This window comes from Taudactylus pleione, unplaced genomic scaffold (genome assembly GCF_031769625.1).
Source record: "Taudactylus pleione unplaced genomic scaffold, aTauple2 ptg000397bl, whole genome shotgun sequence".
Taxonomy (NCBI): Eukaryota; Metazoa; Chordata; class Amphibia; order Anura; family Myobatrachidae; genus Taudactylus; species Taudactylus pleione.
The window spans coordinates 5,133,276-5,149,931 of record NW_028284799.1 but is presented as its reverse complement, the minus strand read 5'-3'; the positions used below and the strand labels follow the sequence as shown (position 1 = coordinate 5,149,931).

At 40.5% G+C, this 16,656-nt stretch overlaps 1 protein-coding gene across 1 annotated transcript in view; it reads left to right on the top strand.

Annotated features, from left to right (window-relative positions):
* CA4 (carbonic anhydrase 4) overlaps positions 1–15,911 on the top strand; it is a 55,125-nt gene extending 39,214 nt beyond the window's left edge. The window contains exons 4-8 of the mRNA XM_088446320.1: positions 2,215–2,360; positions 5,546–5,659; positions 6,027–6,093; positions 9,458–9,621; positions 13,197–15,911. Coding sequence (XP_088302446.1) covers positions 2,215–2,360; positions 5,546–5,659; positions 6,027–6,093; positions 9,458–9,621; positions 13,197–13,376 — 671 coding nt within the window. The 3' untranslated portion in view covers positions 13,377–15,911. The remainder of the gene's footprint in view (positions 1–2,214; positions 2,361–5,545; positions 5,660–6,026; positions 6,094–9,457; positions 9,622–13,196) is intronic.
* Positions 15,912–16,656: the final 745 nt, after the last annotated feature.

Here is a 16,656-nt window from a genome sequence, read left to right as displayed (position 1 = left end):
GGCACCTATACAAACTACAGACACCCTTTCCTCTGCCACCTTAAAATTAATCATTAGAGAATGATAAGTCTTTAATGCTATGTATAAGCTATTATACAGTATATTACAATGAACAGTGATGTGTCTCCACCACAAGCTCTCCAGTTGACTTTCCTATTCAACATGTGCTGGTGTTAAAATGAAATGCTTAGGGGTATATTTACAAAGGTTCGATTTTGATTTTAGTGTGATTTCATATTCGATTTCATTCGATTTCCTTTCGATTTTGCATTTGGAGATTTACTAAAGGCAAAATCGAATGTAAAATCGGACATGAAACCGAATTTCACTCAAATCCCACTCAAAATCGAACATCGGAAAAACATCGGTACTTTTACATAGACCAACACACAAATCCCTTATTTACTATTATTCGATTTGAAATCGCACACAAAATCGAACTTCAAATCGAACTTAAAATAACCAAATGAATAGACCTGCTTTATGCTTTAGATTTTAGCATGAGCAGGTCGGATTGACACAGATACATGCATATATCAGTGAGATGCATGCATGTATCTTACTGTAAAAAGCTTAGAAAGAATTCAGTTAAAAAAAAAGATGTGGAGTCCCCCCATAAAGAACTAGCCACGGACTTTTCATAGCCAGAGGAAAAATACAAGAGAAGGGAGCGCAAATAGAATGCTTAAACATTTAATATGAAAATTAAAAATTAGTTAATGAAATTAAAATACGTTGAATACACATATAATACACAGTAGTATTGAAACAGATCTCGCATTAACCTCAAATGATTAGGGTTACTGAGATCAGAGACATGGCAATGAATTGTGCTGTAATAACATAAGTAGCAATATTGCAAGATTGGTGTACACTGTTGCTGATATCCTAAATGATACGTGTTGTGATCAGTCACTTTGAAATAAGCATAGTTCGGTTTCCAAATGTACTTAATCAGGAAACAGAGCTATCCTCTGTTTCAATACTACTGTGTATTATATGTGCAACGTATTTTCTTATTTCATTTAACTAATTTTTAATTTTCGTATTAAATATTTAAGAATTCTATTTGCGCTCCCTTCTCTAGTATTTTCCTTTTCCAATCAGGGGTTAGCCACCCCTTTTAGTGAGCTGTATTTAGACTTCATCATTTGTACCACAGCACCCTTTAAATCATTTATTTTTTCATAGCCAGTCCTGGTTGTGTAAGTACAGGGAAAAAATTGCGTAGGGTTTCCCTGTACTTAGCACAACCAGCAATGGGCTCTGTGGGATTTGAAGGGAATGCAATCGGGAAGCCGGCTGACATTATACCGGCAGCCGGGTTCCCGACTGTCATATCCTGGCGAGGGTGAAATGCCCGGCGTCTAGATGTAGACGCTGCTCATTTCACCGATGCCGGCAGACCGGCGCCCGGCATCCCGATCGAAGAGTTGCCGGGCGCCGCGAGCGGACAGTCGCGGGGCGGGGGGAGGATTATGTTTAGGGCTCCCGGGGGGGACTTAGGGTTAGGCACCCCCCCGGGAGGGTTAGGGTTAGGCTAGGGGGAGGGAGTGTTAGGGTTAGGCACCCCCGGGGGGGACTTAGGGTTAGGCACCCCCCCATGGGACTTAGGTTTAGGCACCAGGGAAGAGTGGGGTTAGGGTTAGGCACTTACAGGGAGGATTAGGGTTAGGCACTTGGGGGGGGAGGTTAGAGTTAGGCACCCCTAAGGAGGGTTAGGGTTAGAGGGGTTAGGTTAGTAAGTACTTACCTTACAACGATCGGGATTTCCAGCGCTGTCGGCCTCATGCTGCCGGGATCTGTTCCGGTGTCAGGCTGCCGGGAATCGAACCGGCCGGCGGTATTTCATACCGATTCCATTTGAAGTAGGGATTTGTACTTTCGATTTGATTCAATTTGAGGTGAGCTAAATCGAACATCAAAACGAAAGTAAAAACTAACTTTGATAAATATACCCCTTAGTGGCGTCCCCATTGTCCAAACACTACAACTTTCTGCAACAAATGCCTTCACACCAGAACAGATGTACAATAGTAAGGGGGGTTATTTGTTGTATTCCGACTGGCAGAACAGTGAGCAACATACTGTCTTTTGTGATAACAAAAGCCCACATCAGTAGGGTGCCACCCTAGCGGTTGCCAAATGATGCCAACTGTTTTGTGTCTTAGTTCCAATGTTTATAATGTAATAATATTATTATTTTATTTTTAGCTGAGCTAGAACTATTAGAATCAATAGAAATTACTGGAGGAGGACTTCCAACTGCTTACACAGCTACACAGCTTCACTTTCACTGGGGCAATGAGGACATGGCTGGATCTGAACATAGCATAGATGGTGAAAGATATCCAATAGAGGTAGGATTTCCTCTCACATTATGCAATGTTGGCCTAGCTTAGTATATTGTAAAGTAACACTGAATACAGTAATAAGTCACCCATTTGTTTTACTATTCCTTTTTGTTAACTTAACTTAAGCCTAAACCTAGAAATAAACACACTGACACATGTATATGGAATTAAAAGAGATCACAGCCAGAATTTATTGATCAAATTAAAATTTAGAATAGGTGGCAAAAAGAAAGAAGTGCTCCAAGGCCACAGCCCGATGGACACCAATACTAAATAATAGGGGCGGATCCCCGCACAGCGCAGACTGACCTGAGGCAAGACCATCCTCCCTTAATTGGCACAGCCTAAGCCCCTCCCTTGGAACGGAGACCCGGTCCCCCCTTTAGGCGGTGACCAACTTGCCGCTCTCAAAGGAAAGATGCTACCCAGGCACTCCTGCGCTAATAATAGGCCACCCAGGAGCACCGCTTCCCACCAGGCTGCACCTCTACCTGTAGGAAGAAACCACAGACAAATGCACAATCCAACAACAGAAAAATTACACAAAAACAGCTTACACGGGTGGGTGTTTTTGAATAAACTGGAAAGAGGAAAATGTCTCCTCTCACCAGGCTATTTATATAGGACCTCTAAGCCCTCCCCTAAATCGTACAATAGGCTTATACTACTCAAGTGACCAATAACTAACCGCACCCCCCTCCAGGCTTTAACCCTTAACTTACCTAACAAAATTACATAACAAACAGGGTGCTTATCTATCCTCAAATTTATTCAAGTATTCGGATGCATTAAAGACAGGTGCCCAGGCATTTGAAAATATAGTTTAAGTCTTGAGATTCAAAGCTTCATGGCCTGGGTTAGAATATGCCACAAAGTAATGTCTATCCCACCTCCAATGTACAAAGGGGTGACTAGGCATTCTGCTGCCAGAGACACCCACTGAAATGATGCTCTGTGCATCCAAGGAGATGTAGTGCCTTGCGTCATATAACAATAGAAATAAAGGGCCAAATGTAATAGGGTGAGAGTTTAGAAAATGTGAGAGTTTAGCAGTAAACGCTCACATTGGTTGAGTTTTATCTTCAAAATGGGAAAACATCTGAATGAGATTTTAAATCGTGAGAGTTTTTTAAGTCTAAAAAAACATGCAAATTTGCTCTGTTACTTTGTTTTTGGACTCTATTACATTGGCAAAGTTTAAAAAGTGTCAGAAACTCTCACTTTTCTAAACTCTCACCCTATTACATTTGGCCCATAGACTTTGACGGCAGATAAGAACCTCTTGGCCACCAAGATGTATCTATAAGAGGCAGATGGAAATAATACAAAGTTCTATAGATAGGGTTAGTAGATTAGCGAATTAAACCCACACACATATGAAATATACATGCCGCATGTCTCCACTGTGATTAATTTAGATGCCAGATGTATAGCTGTCAATAACAATATGTAAAGATGCAGCATGCCCTGAAACAGCTACAGTATGCAGCACACAATGTTATGTCATATGTTCTAGTCTGGGGTGGCTAACTCTAACTACATTTGCTTTTGTTGAGTCAAAGACCTGTGATAGGCTTAGTACATCTCCCCCTGAGTTTCTGTTTCTGTGTTACATTGATTTTTCTGTTTAGACTGTATATTTTCTCTGAGGGTGCACCATCAGTAGATGTGACCTCAGTTACGCTTTATTTATTGTGAGTAACATAGTGGATTGTACTGTAGTATTATAAAATAACAATAATCGTGCAAAAATTCTCTTCTCTGTCTTGCTTTGTGAATTTGCAAACAAAGCCTGGCACACAGTTGCAATGTGTGATGTATGTTGGATCAGTAGCCACTGACACAAAATCCCTCTGTATACCTATGAAGCCTTAAAATATGTGCACTAGAACAGGCATGTTAAACACGCGGCCCAATTAAACATTTTATACAAATATTATGCGCCCAGTCACCCCTGCTGCGATCGGAGATGAGCTCCGATCGCGGCATGGGTGACTGGGCCACATAATATTTCTGTTTACTCTATTTACAACTTGGAACGCTGGTCTCTGAAGCGTTCAGAGACCTCTGATCGCTTCAGAGGCCAGCGTTCCCAGTGATGCAGTTCGCGGGTGTGGGGGTGACATCATGACATCACCCACGTCACCCATGATGTGAAGAGCCTGCCCTGCTGGATCTAGTTAGATCCAGTCAGCGGCAGAGTCTAGAGTCTAGGAGCGGTGCACGGCGGCCAGCGTGAAGAGAGTTAAGTAAGAGAGAGGTAAGTACTGCACAGGGGAGTGGGGCCTGTTCTCTACTGGGAGGGAGCAATGCATGAGGGGCTTTACTGGGGGCACAACATAAGGGACATTACTGGGGGTACAGCATAAGGGGCACTGCATAATGGGCACTACTGGGTTCACTGCGTAAGGGGCTCCAATACAGGGGGCATTGCATAACGGGCACTACTGGGGGCACTGCATAAGGGGCAATACTGGGAGCACTGCATAATGGACACTACTGGGGGCACTACGTAAGGGGCTGTTATAAAGGGGGCATTGCATAAGGGGCACAACTACAATGGCACTGCATAAGGGGCTCTATTACAGGAGGAATTGTATAAGGGACACTACTACAGGGGGCACTGCATTGGTTTTTATTAATGACCCTTTCAAAATTGCATATCACACTCTTATGGTGGGTACACACTACACGATATGCACCCTGAGCGATATCGTGTAGTGTGTCCCTGGCAGGCTGTGCACAATGTCGTTCATGACATTGAGCACAGCCGCTGAACGATATCATTAACGATATCATTTAGCACCGGGCTCTCTCCCCCATTCCCTGACATGCAACAACCTGACGAGGTCGTCAGATTGTGCTGCATGTTCAGGCGATGGACAATGTCGTAAACGACCAGCGGGAGTGCGCATCGCTGGTCGTTTCCGACATAAAAGTGCATGATTTGTGCACGATTACTGAGCGATTGCACGTTTACGATGTCGTAATCGTGCAGTCGCTCAGTAGTATCGCCCAGTGTGTACCCACCATTAGACTTTGAATATTCGGCCCGTTGGTATTTTGAGTTTGACATGCCTGCTCTAGAATAAGGGCTCACAGAAAGTGTGTATCATTATGATATCTGTATGTCAAAACAAACACTCCCAGTTTTACACTATCTAACTAACAGTCCTATTTCTGTGATACAGCTTCATATTGTTCACACAAAGAAATCAGGGTCACACAAGTCAGAATCGAGTGGCGGCACCACTGGTGGTACAACGGAGAGTGGAAATATTGCTGTTCTAGGATTCTTCTTGGAAGTAAGTGAACATAATGTTAAATGTGTAAAAATAGATGAGCTAAAGGGAAGATACATTACATGATAGATAAATATAAGTACTTTATCCATCAATTATGCTAGCATAGTAAAGTTTACTATACTAGCATATGCCGAGTCTGAAGTCTATGATGGCAGTAATAGTAATGTCACACTTGATCCTGTTGTAATGAAATCAGAGTTTTCCCTGTAACATATTGCGGCTGCTCGGCAAGAACGAAATAAGGATCTAGGTGTAAGAATAAAAAGGGCAACCTCTGAACAATGTCTGATTACATTTCTCTCCTATAATTTATATTTGCTAAAGTAAAGTAATATACATTTGTGAATTATTATATATTCTCTTTTAGGAGGATACAGCAGACAATGAAAAATATACCGGTATAATTAATGGCTTAAGTAAGATTCCCGAGAAAGGTATTATATATTTTCTATGAATATATTAATTGAATGTAAGCAAGTTAAGCATTGAAACTGTCTTCCTTTACAGCAAATATAATTGTTTGATGTTATTATTTTCAATGGCATGATTATTGTGCAAATAACTCAAAAGTCTATTCAACTGTATAAAGTCACACTACATACACTACCATTGTACTGGAATGTTGCAATTTGGAAACCTTATTGTAGCCTATACAACATAAGGCAGCTCACTGACAGTGTATACAAATGACATTACTCACCCTTTTCTGTCAGATTGCCACATTCTCTTCCTGTCCCTAATGGAATCTCTCTCCCTCTTTTATGCGTCCACTTCAGTCTCTCCCTTCAGCTTTCCCACTTATCATTTATTTTTCCCGATAGCCAGTAAACTTGACCCCAAATGGGGAGATCGGGAAATCTGCTTGGAAAGCTTTTATATTTACTTTAAGAATAAAAATAAAAATGTAACATGAAAAGGTCACTGCCACCCTCTGTGCTTTCAAGTTTACCCCATGCCATGCAGATGCGCTCTGTATAAGCTACCCCCACCCTGACACTACACTACTACAGATCAGAATGAGTAATGGTAGAGGAGGGGTAGAAGAAAGGCCAGGATGGGAAGATGGGGATTAAGCAGGGGAGGGGAGTTGGAACAGACCAGTGACGGGATGGACAGAGAACAATGGAGTTTGGGGTATGGAGATGAACAGTGCATGCAGCAGTCTCCCCGTAGCATATTTACACTTACTGTAGGGCCTCATTCATCAACAAGTTTTAACACTCAAAACTAGTGCTAAAACTCACTGTGTATGATAAATGGTGCTCCAACCAATCAGCTGCCAGCTGCCATTTTTCAAACAGATGACAGTTCGGAGCTGATTGGCTGGAGCACCATTATCATACGCAACAAGTTTTACCACTCATTTTGAGTGATAAAACCCATTGATGAATGAGGCCCATAGAGAGAACAAAGGTCATAATTAAGGGAGCTTTCATGTTCGATTTAGCATTTTAATCATGTACCACAACATTTTAAGAACAAATTTTGACAAGAAATTGTACAGGGAAATTTTGGCATGAAAAAACAGAAAATAATAGAGACCAGTATTGGAATTTGAAAATGCAACACTGTTTCCTTATCCTTCCCACACACTTAATTCCCTAAGGGTTCTTCTACATAAGAGTTTTCTCTTGTTATGTGTCAAACAGAAACCAACAATCATAAGAAAAATTGGGGTCTATGTACTAAGCCTAGGAGAGAGATAAAGTGGATGGAGATAAAGTACCAACCAATTAGCTCCTCACTGTCACGTTACAGGCTGTGTTTGAAAAATGACAGTTAGGAGCTGATTGGTTGGTACTTTATCTCCGTCCACTTTATCTCTCTCCAAGGGGTATATTTACTAAAGTGCAGGTTTTTAGAAGTGGAGATGTTGCTCAAAGCAACCAATCAGATTCTAGCTATTATCTTCTAGAAGGTGCTAGAGAAATGATAAGTAGAATCTGAATGGTTGCTATGGGCAACAACTCCACTTCGAAAAACCCGCACTTTAGTAATTTTTCCCCCAAGACTTAGTATATAGAACCCATAGTATAAATAGTTATTGATCGCTATGCTGAACTGTGTATTCCGTCTAAATAGATGTCAGCATAGGCATTGGAAGAGGGGGAGGAAGGGGGCGGTTCACCCCCCCCAAAAAAAATTCTGAGGCCCCATGGTCAAGGGCCATGCATTATAAGTTAAAAATCACAGATTACACCTCATCCTTCAAGCAGTGCAGGAGTTGTGCAGCCTATTGCTATAATGTACAGACCCTGCCTCCTTCTCCCTGGTGGTCCCGTCCTCCCCCTGCTCCATGGTGCTGGCCTCCTCCTCCCTCATGCTACCCACTCACCTCCACCCAGCAACAGGTAAGTTGGAGGAAGAGGGGGAGGGGAAAGTATGCCAATATTAAATTATATCTTGCCCCCCCCCCATATATAATCGTTCTGATGCCCCTGGATGTCAGTGATATATGCTGTAAAAGGTAAATTTAAGGATACCAGTTTTGTTCAATTTGGAACCCAAGGGAAAACTGTGATGTGATATAACACTTATCAGAGGTCTGTAAACAAGCACTAAATGATTACTGTAAACCTTGTTTTATTTAGACTGCATTACCTCAAAGAAAGCTGTGGTAAAATGGTCAAGGGTGGCAGGGTAAAGATATTACTTGACGCTCAAATATGGATGTAAGTTATTACCACTTTGTGATATCCTCATCATTAGCAATCCACCTTTCCCTTAAAGCTAGATGCGCTTACCTGTACTCAAATACCCCCAGGTCTTCACTTATAAGTAAGGAAAGGTGATCATCACAAGGTATTGCTTATGTTTTAAGATGGAGAGGATGCTATACAGGATGTCCAAGAGCTGAGTAGTTGTGACTGGATACAGAACTGATAAAGGCAGAATAAAACAAGGCTCAAGGTGTAGAAGGCAGGTCCTAGTAAGGAAAAGAGATAAAAGCAAACAGGTAACCTTGTATACAAACTAAGGTCAGGGCTGGCAGCAAACAAACTATAATGATTAGGCAATGCATGAGTCAGGGTTGGTGACAGGCAGGCTATAACAGGCAGGCAATGAGTAACAGATTACAGGTATGCAGGATTAGCTACTAACAAGACAAGAACTATCACCGGCACAGGAGTAGTGGAAATGTGGCTACTTAAACTTGCACTAACCAAATGGCTATGAGATGAGAAACCCAGCCCCCTATAATGACAATGCACAGCATTGGGGAGGCGCAGACAGTTTAGGAAAGCGATACAGAACACTGCTCGGTATTGCTTTGGAGACAGGTCTGGAAGCTGGAAGCAAGCATGACATTGCACAGCCGGAAACCAGCAGCCGTTGCCTGCAAGTGCAGCAAGAGAAGCCACAATTATTAGTTACACATAATTTTTTACCACACAACATTTTTTCACACCAGTCAAAATACAAAACAAATTCCAGATTTTTTACACAGTCCAAAATACAATTAAAGGAAAAATTAATTTTTAAGTGTTAATTTCATCATGCAGGAACTTATCCTTTACCGAACAGTTATTGTCCCTCTGTTTATGCAAGACAGGCTTTGGTGTTTTACATATATGCTCTAGCAATACTTGGCAATAACCACCATGGTAGCCTTTATTGGAACAAACCTAGTCTTGGATAAAAATGTTTGGAAAAGTTTTGATAAATAGAAACCTTACTGTCCAAATGAATATATTTTGCACATGTCAAACATTTTTCATTTTGACTTATTATCTACAAATTAGTTATAGTTCTAGACCATTTCCTAACATGATGCTTGTACTTTGTTTTGATTCTTAGGTGATAGTACAAATGTATCTGACGTAAAACTGCAAGAACTGATTCCAGAAGAGAACGACCTAAAGCTCTACTACAGATATGAAGGGTCACTCACCACGCCTTTATGTAATGAGACAGTCACCTGGACTGTATTTCCTAAAACAATTAAGTTGGGAAAAGGCCAGGTACAATGTTTTTTATTGAAATTATCTATTATTTTCAAGATACAAAAGAGCTATGACAGCTTTAAACTAAGTATGTATTATTAATTATGCAAAAGCAAAAATCACCATTGAAAAGCCATCAGTTAAGTGTAAATCCATGTACAAAATCTCAAAAAATATCCCATCCACAAACTCTGTGGCTCATGATCAAGGCCGCCAAGACTTCCGGTGGTCCTGGGGTGGGCGTGGCCACAGGAGGGGGCACAGCTACGTAGGCCAGGGCCCAGGAAATCCGTACTTACCCCCGCCTCTGTTTATGATGAGATAGGATGTACAGATGTGTGCAAATACACCTATCTTCAAATTACAACAAATAGTCCCATTTTGCATGTCACAGACTTTGCGATTTAGCCACTCCAAACATTAATCCCAACTACCTAGTACACTATAAGTGTACTGAGACTCATAATTGAGGAAAAAGTAGCACAATGGAGGAAAATTATCAAAATTCTAGGGTAAAAAGGCAAAACACCTGTACAAATGACCAGCGGCATCTTTATGCTCAATCTGCGACTCTATACCAATTACTTTGCTCCAGAAATACTAATCCTAAGTACCAAGTGCACAATAAGTAAAGCAAGATGCAAAATTGGGGAAAAAAAAAAGTATGCAGTCCGTGTAAAAAGGAAAAAAGACAGGTCCAATATGAATGACCTGCGCCATGCATCGTTATGCTTTACCTGTGACTTTATACCAATTCCTTTGTGACAAAATAATAATAATCTTAAATACACTATACACCGTGGGGCTGATTCAGACCCGCTCGCAAGCGCTATGCGCTCGCAAGCGGGTCGATGTTTACTCTCTGCGCATGCGCCGCCTCCGGCATGCGCATGTGCGAGACCCGGCCAGCGATGGGCGCTCCGTCGCTACGGGTCTCGCACCAAAACGGGGCGGCTGTTGATACAATTGTGATTGACAGCTTGCCCCGTTTTGGAGGCAGACATGGTGGGGTGGCTGGACAAACGGAGGCTTTCCTGAGGGAACGCCTTCCGTTTGTGGGTGGCCCTAATGACATCACTAGTGATGTCAGTAGGTGGACTTCCTGCTCTATTAGAGCAGGAAGTCCAATGGGGCTTGCAATGGACGAGACCCTACTACAAAGGTCACATCGCAAGCGCGATGGTCGCGACCATCGTGACCATCACCTGGCCGCTTGCAAAAGCTGTGGGTGGTCACCCACAGCTTAGCGAGCGGCCAGGAGGCCGCTACAAAAAAATAAAAATTTTGCCCTGATTCAGAGCGAGTGCTCTGAAAGAGCGTCCGGCTCTGAATCAGGGCCAATATGCGAACTAAGACATGGTCAGAAGACATGGTAGGTGTATGAGGACGCATCTGCAGATCCTTTTGTATAGAGTAAAACACACAAACTTATATTGCACTTGCAAATAAAAAAAGAACACGCCTATGTCATATGCATATTTGGCACTTGCGCCTCAGTACACTGGGAAAGCGTATTTTAGAATGAATTTGTTGCACTTTAATTTGTCCCAAGAAAAAGTATTATTTCTGCTGCATTTTAGGATTTTCCTGTGTCACATGGGAGCCATTTTTCATATGATTTAAACTGACAACACACTGCAACAATCACCAGTCATATTGGAGCAATTGGCCCGATATTGCAGTATATGGATCCCAACATCAATTATTATTGGGCATTTTGCAAAATGCAGCTGTAATATTACCTTTGTCAGCCTGTGTACGAGGTCATCTTCCATCTGCAGTAACAGGACTCAGTGATGCTGAAATCAGTGTGTAACCAAAATTAATAGTGAACTTGGAATGAGCGGCAGGGTCTACCCATTCTATAATTATGAATAAAGAAACCCATTTAGCAGAATGTAGGTTTGTGATAAAAACATCAGAAACTTATATCATACCACCAATTTTCTGTTCAATATCTATATTGTTAATTTAGTTAGATCAGTAACCTCAGTTCAGAACAATGCCTTCTAAGTTGTACATTACCTACTGGTCTATGAATTTCTGGCCGCTGTTGCTCTTTCAGTCAATAGCTGTTATAACCTTTGACAATCATTGTAACTAAACATTGTCAAAGAGCAATATCAATGGAAACTATCCAAGTAGCCATTTTAAAATTAACCAGTACTGAGACTCTGGGGGTGATTCTGAGTCGCACTCAGAAGCGCAAGCAGCAGGGTGTATTGGCGGTCACTCGTTTGCGACTTTATGCAAATGGCGCTACATACGCTTTCTCTGCTGTACATCAGTGCAGCCGATTGTGTAAGGACAGAGATGCCCGTGCATGCTGCAATACTGATTGGTGCGATCTAATACGCCACTATCAGTCACACTATCAAACTTGCACCAGCCTTATGGCAGGTGCAGTTTTTCTGCCTGACCACGGTCTCCTATGCCTGCGGCTGTGTGTCTGCGAACGGACCATTTTTGCTTTCATTTCTAGTCACCGCCAAGGAACGCCCATCACTTTCCACAACTTTCCTGATACCGTCCTTCTTGATCACACAAGTTTTTAGAAATTTTTGCGAATGTACAGTTGCAAAAAAATCGCACAACTCCTTGAACCTCAGCATTGCATGTGGATTGCGTGTGACTAAGAATCAGACTCTTTGGGGTAAATTTACTAAGATGGGCGTTCTATTTAGAATTGATGTTGCCCATAGCAACCAATCAGATTCCAGGTATTATCTTCTAGAAGGTGCTAGATAAATGAGAAGTAGAATCCGATTGGTTGCTATGGGTAAAATCACTTCTTAACTAGAACTCCCATCTTAGTAAATTTACCCCTTTGAGTGTAACGTAATAATAGTATGATAATTGCAGAGTGTGTGTATGTGTTTGTGTAGGTGGGAGCACGTCAGTTCGGCCAAGCTTCCCTAGAGGACCAGCTTTGTCTCTAAATAGCTCAGACCTGTTGAACAAGGGAGGGGGTGCATGCTTTTTTCTCTTTCGTGCAAACCAGATAGCTATCTTCTTGTGGGGAATTGTGAATTCTACGCTTCTTACATCCAGTGATCTGTATTCAGAACAGTGAGAAACTCTGGGTGGTGACTTGCAATGACTAATGTTTAATAAAAGTGTTTCTAGCGATTTAGCCATTATTACATATGGCGATATGCAACTTGCCGGAAAACTTCAATTTTTACAAATTTCCTAAGTGGGGGATTGGTACAAACTTTTATTCACAGAGCAGCTGGGAACACCAAGCTCCAGATTGTGATAAAGTTATATAAACTGTATATAGCAAATTACTCTATCAGGGACGTGCGGTCAGGGTAGGCAGGAGAGGCATACTCCCTCCCCTATCATACTCCCTGTCATGCTCCAGAGTTTTGACAGAAAAACTGTGTTTTTAATTATACAGGTGTGCCTCCCCAGCCATTGACCTCACCGCACGTCACTGCTCTCTATGCTTTTCTTTACAGCGCTAGCAACTTGTATGTCTAAAAAAGTACATTCTATATACAAATTATAAATGCAAGTAATGTAAGATAGTTTCATTATATACTGTGATACATATGACACATACTATGTCATCTCTCTTGTCTCTTCAGATAGAAGCATTCTACCAAAAGCTAAAGTACCCTAATGGTGAACTCATGGCTGAGAATTTCAGACCAACACAGAAACAAGGCACCAGGAATGTTTATACGTCAGGTGTAGATGCAATTTTGCCTCACAGCAGACATTTGCTGATCTCATTGATTGCGTTTTATGCAGTGTCTGCATCCTAATCAATGCGTTATGGGAATTTCAGTCTGCAACCAAACTTGATTTGATGGTAAACAGATCATATGTATTGTGGGCAATAAACACACACAAATCTTGCTGCATGTGCTCCACCCACACTCTGGATAGGTTTGTGCACTGATTTATCTGCTTGATAAACATAACTTATCTCAGACTCAAATGGACTCAAATACCCATGTGTACAAGCCCTCACATGTGACATAACCTCACTCCCCCTCAGTGTCACATTTTATAGTAACCGCTGATACAATCACACTATAATGGACTGTAATAAATATGTTATATACAAATTATTACATACAAACATGTTACAGTATGTCATTTTCTACTACAGTATGTACAAATTATGGTGGAAGAGTTTATTTAATTGTGTAAGATACAGCATTAGAAAAAGCTACAAATGTATAGGATTCAATTGTGTATTGTTTACTTATAATCACATTGAAAGTAATATAAAATGTTTTCTATTTTCTAAACTGATATTACTTCATCTTGTACATAATTTCAAATATAACATTTCAAACGCATTTTCTGTAGATTTGCTGCCATAGCTAAACTGTAAACAAAAGACAAATAATACTTATATTTAAACAGGAATATTCAATTTCTGGAAGAATGGTTGGAAAGGTGGCACTTTGTGACCACCAATATCATCAATTTTACCTCATGCCCCATAGAGGAGCACAGGAAAACTGGCAATATTAAGGTACTGTATTCAACCACGAAGTGCGCAGCCGCACATGCCAGAGAACTGAATACTCCTGAATAAATCTATATATTTCCAAATCATCTTTTTTTAAATACCTATTTTTAGGCTAAGACTTTGATCTTCCACACAAAAAAACAGAATTATAAATTGGGAGTTTTAGGGGAGAAACAGGAGGGTAACATACAACATAGCAAGGTTGAAAGGACACTTTTTACTACTGTATAGATTTATTAAAACTTCTAAAAAGAAGTCAAAACAGACAAATTCCAGCAATCATTGTGCCGTATTTTTATGCTTAAATGTGATATTTATGCTAGAATTTTAAAACCAAAAGTTGTACGGATGAATGGGTCAGTTGAACAGAAATGATGTCACTGATGACTCATGTATTTGCACAAATGGATGAGTCAGTTACCTGGGCCATCAACAGGTGGATGGGTGCGTTTTTATGAATAGCGTGACTAATAAAGATAATGGACCAACGGGAGAGAGGTCTATCTTTGTTCACATCAAATATATGTCTGCAAGTGTGTGTGTAGTTCAGAGCAAAGTTTAGTTCTATAACTACCCTCATTTCAAATAACAGATGGGAATACTGTAATTAATGCAACACTGTTATGAACAGATGTGTATTCTGCAGAGTAACAGTACAATATGTTCAGTGAAATAGTTTTCATGTTTATGCCCCATATAAATGAATATCAATATTACTCTGTTCTATCACCATAGTTAACGTCAATAACTGTGCTCCTCAACCGGCAAAAAAAGGGTGCAGCACTTATAAAGAGGGCAGCTTTTCTAATGCTTTTTGAATGTTCCAAGGGCGATGCTTATGTTGGTGATCCAGCGTTTTCACACAAAAATATAGTACATTTTAGATAATCTGATTGGTTACTTACTATGGTCAGCATCTCCACGTTTTGTTTTTAGAAGTTTTAATAAATCTACTACCCAACATTAGTTCTTGTGACGTTGGGAATTAGAGCTTGTGACATTGTAAGCTCATGTGGGCTTGTAAACCACTGAATAAAAAATAGTATGAACTACAGTGTATATAGAAAAACTAAATTGCATTATACATAAAATATATTCTCTTTGTAACCCTGAAGATACATCTTCCTATTATATTAACTTGTAACTGGGTTATTTTCACATAACATAAATACACTGCTATGAAAGTCCATGCATTTTAATGCTCGACTAAATTAAGCATAGGTAACAAAATAAAATAATAAACCACAGCTCAATTGGCGCTACAGTTACCAAGCAGCATTTACCTAACTGTCAGGCAGATATGGAGTTTGGAACAAAGAATGACATGCTTGCCCATACTGTAGTAATATGTTCTCCTACTGAGCCTAAGCTAACGTCAATGACAGACTTCTAGCTAACGTCAATGATAGACTTCTTAAAGTCAGAGGGCAGTGTTCATTGTATTCCTGAAATGGTCAGACTATCAGAGTATCACTTATGGCATGTGAGAGCTACTCACAGCCTTTACAGTGTGTTTAATGAATCATGCCTATTGAGACTATGGGTCAATGAGCGTTGTTAGTGGAACAGTAAGATCTGACATGCCAGAATTCATATGAAGGTAGATTTTAGATCCATCAAATATATTTTTTGGAGTGCAGCTAAAACTGTAGATTTGTATCATAATGACTTCAAATTGCAGACTGAGTTGTAGTAAATATGTGCTTTCTGTGCTTAGCATCTCATTATAAAATGAATATTGCTGTTACTGATACTGACACATGATTATATAATGATACTGTATGAAAACCCACTGTATTTGAAAATATTTTTAATAAATTCAGAAGACTACACCTTTATTTATTGTCTTTATTTAAGATTACATATTGTTTAAGTAGTATGAAGGTGCTGTAAAATCTACCTCTGTGATATTACCACACTCATTATTGAAGCATAACATAACTGAAATGAAATGTTTGGGATCTGATAGAAATAAATTAGAGGGTAATAGACATAATAAGCTAAATGATTACATCGGAATTGTTGCTGATGAAGATGGGAAAGGCTTCTGCTGTAGACATTCTAAATACCAAACTGTAAAAGGTTTTTTTTAGCACTAGAATATTTGTTCCTTGCACAGTTGTGTTCCTTAGTGGAAGTATCTTTATCCATAGAAAATGAAGATCATTGTAAGCTGCATGCCCCCAGAATGTCATTCTGTATACAATAATTAGTCTGAAAAGATGCCAAATGTATCTGGATTGCATTCCATATATATAACTGGTAGCAGGAAATAATTAGCTCACCAAATAGGATGGAAAGATATGGGGGCATATTCAATTAGGGTAAACCCCGCGGCTAATTGCCATACCGGACCTATTCAGTTAGCGGGGATTTCTCGCGCGCGAGTCCCTGAGATCCCGAGTTGGAGGTGCAAGGTAAAATCTGCGTAAAACCCACCAAATCGGGCTCGCGCGCGGGGAAAAAAAACATTGATTCCGTGCGCAAGTCCCGATTTTTCAGCGTGGGAAAAAGGCTATTTTATTGAATGGCTTTTACCCACGCAGTGGGGATTTTGGATG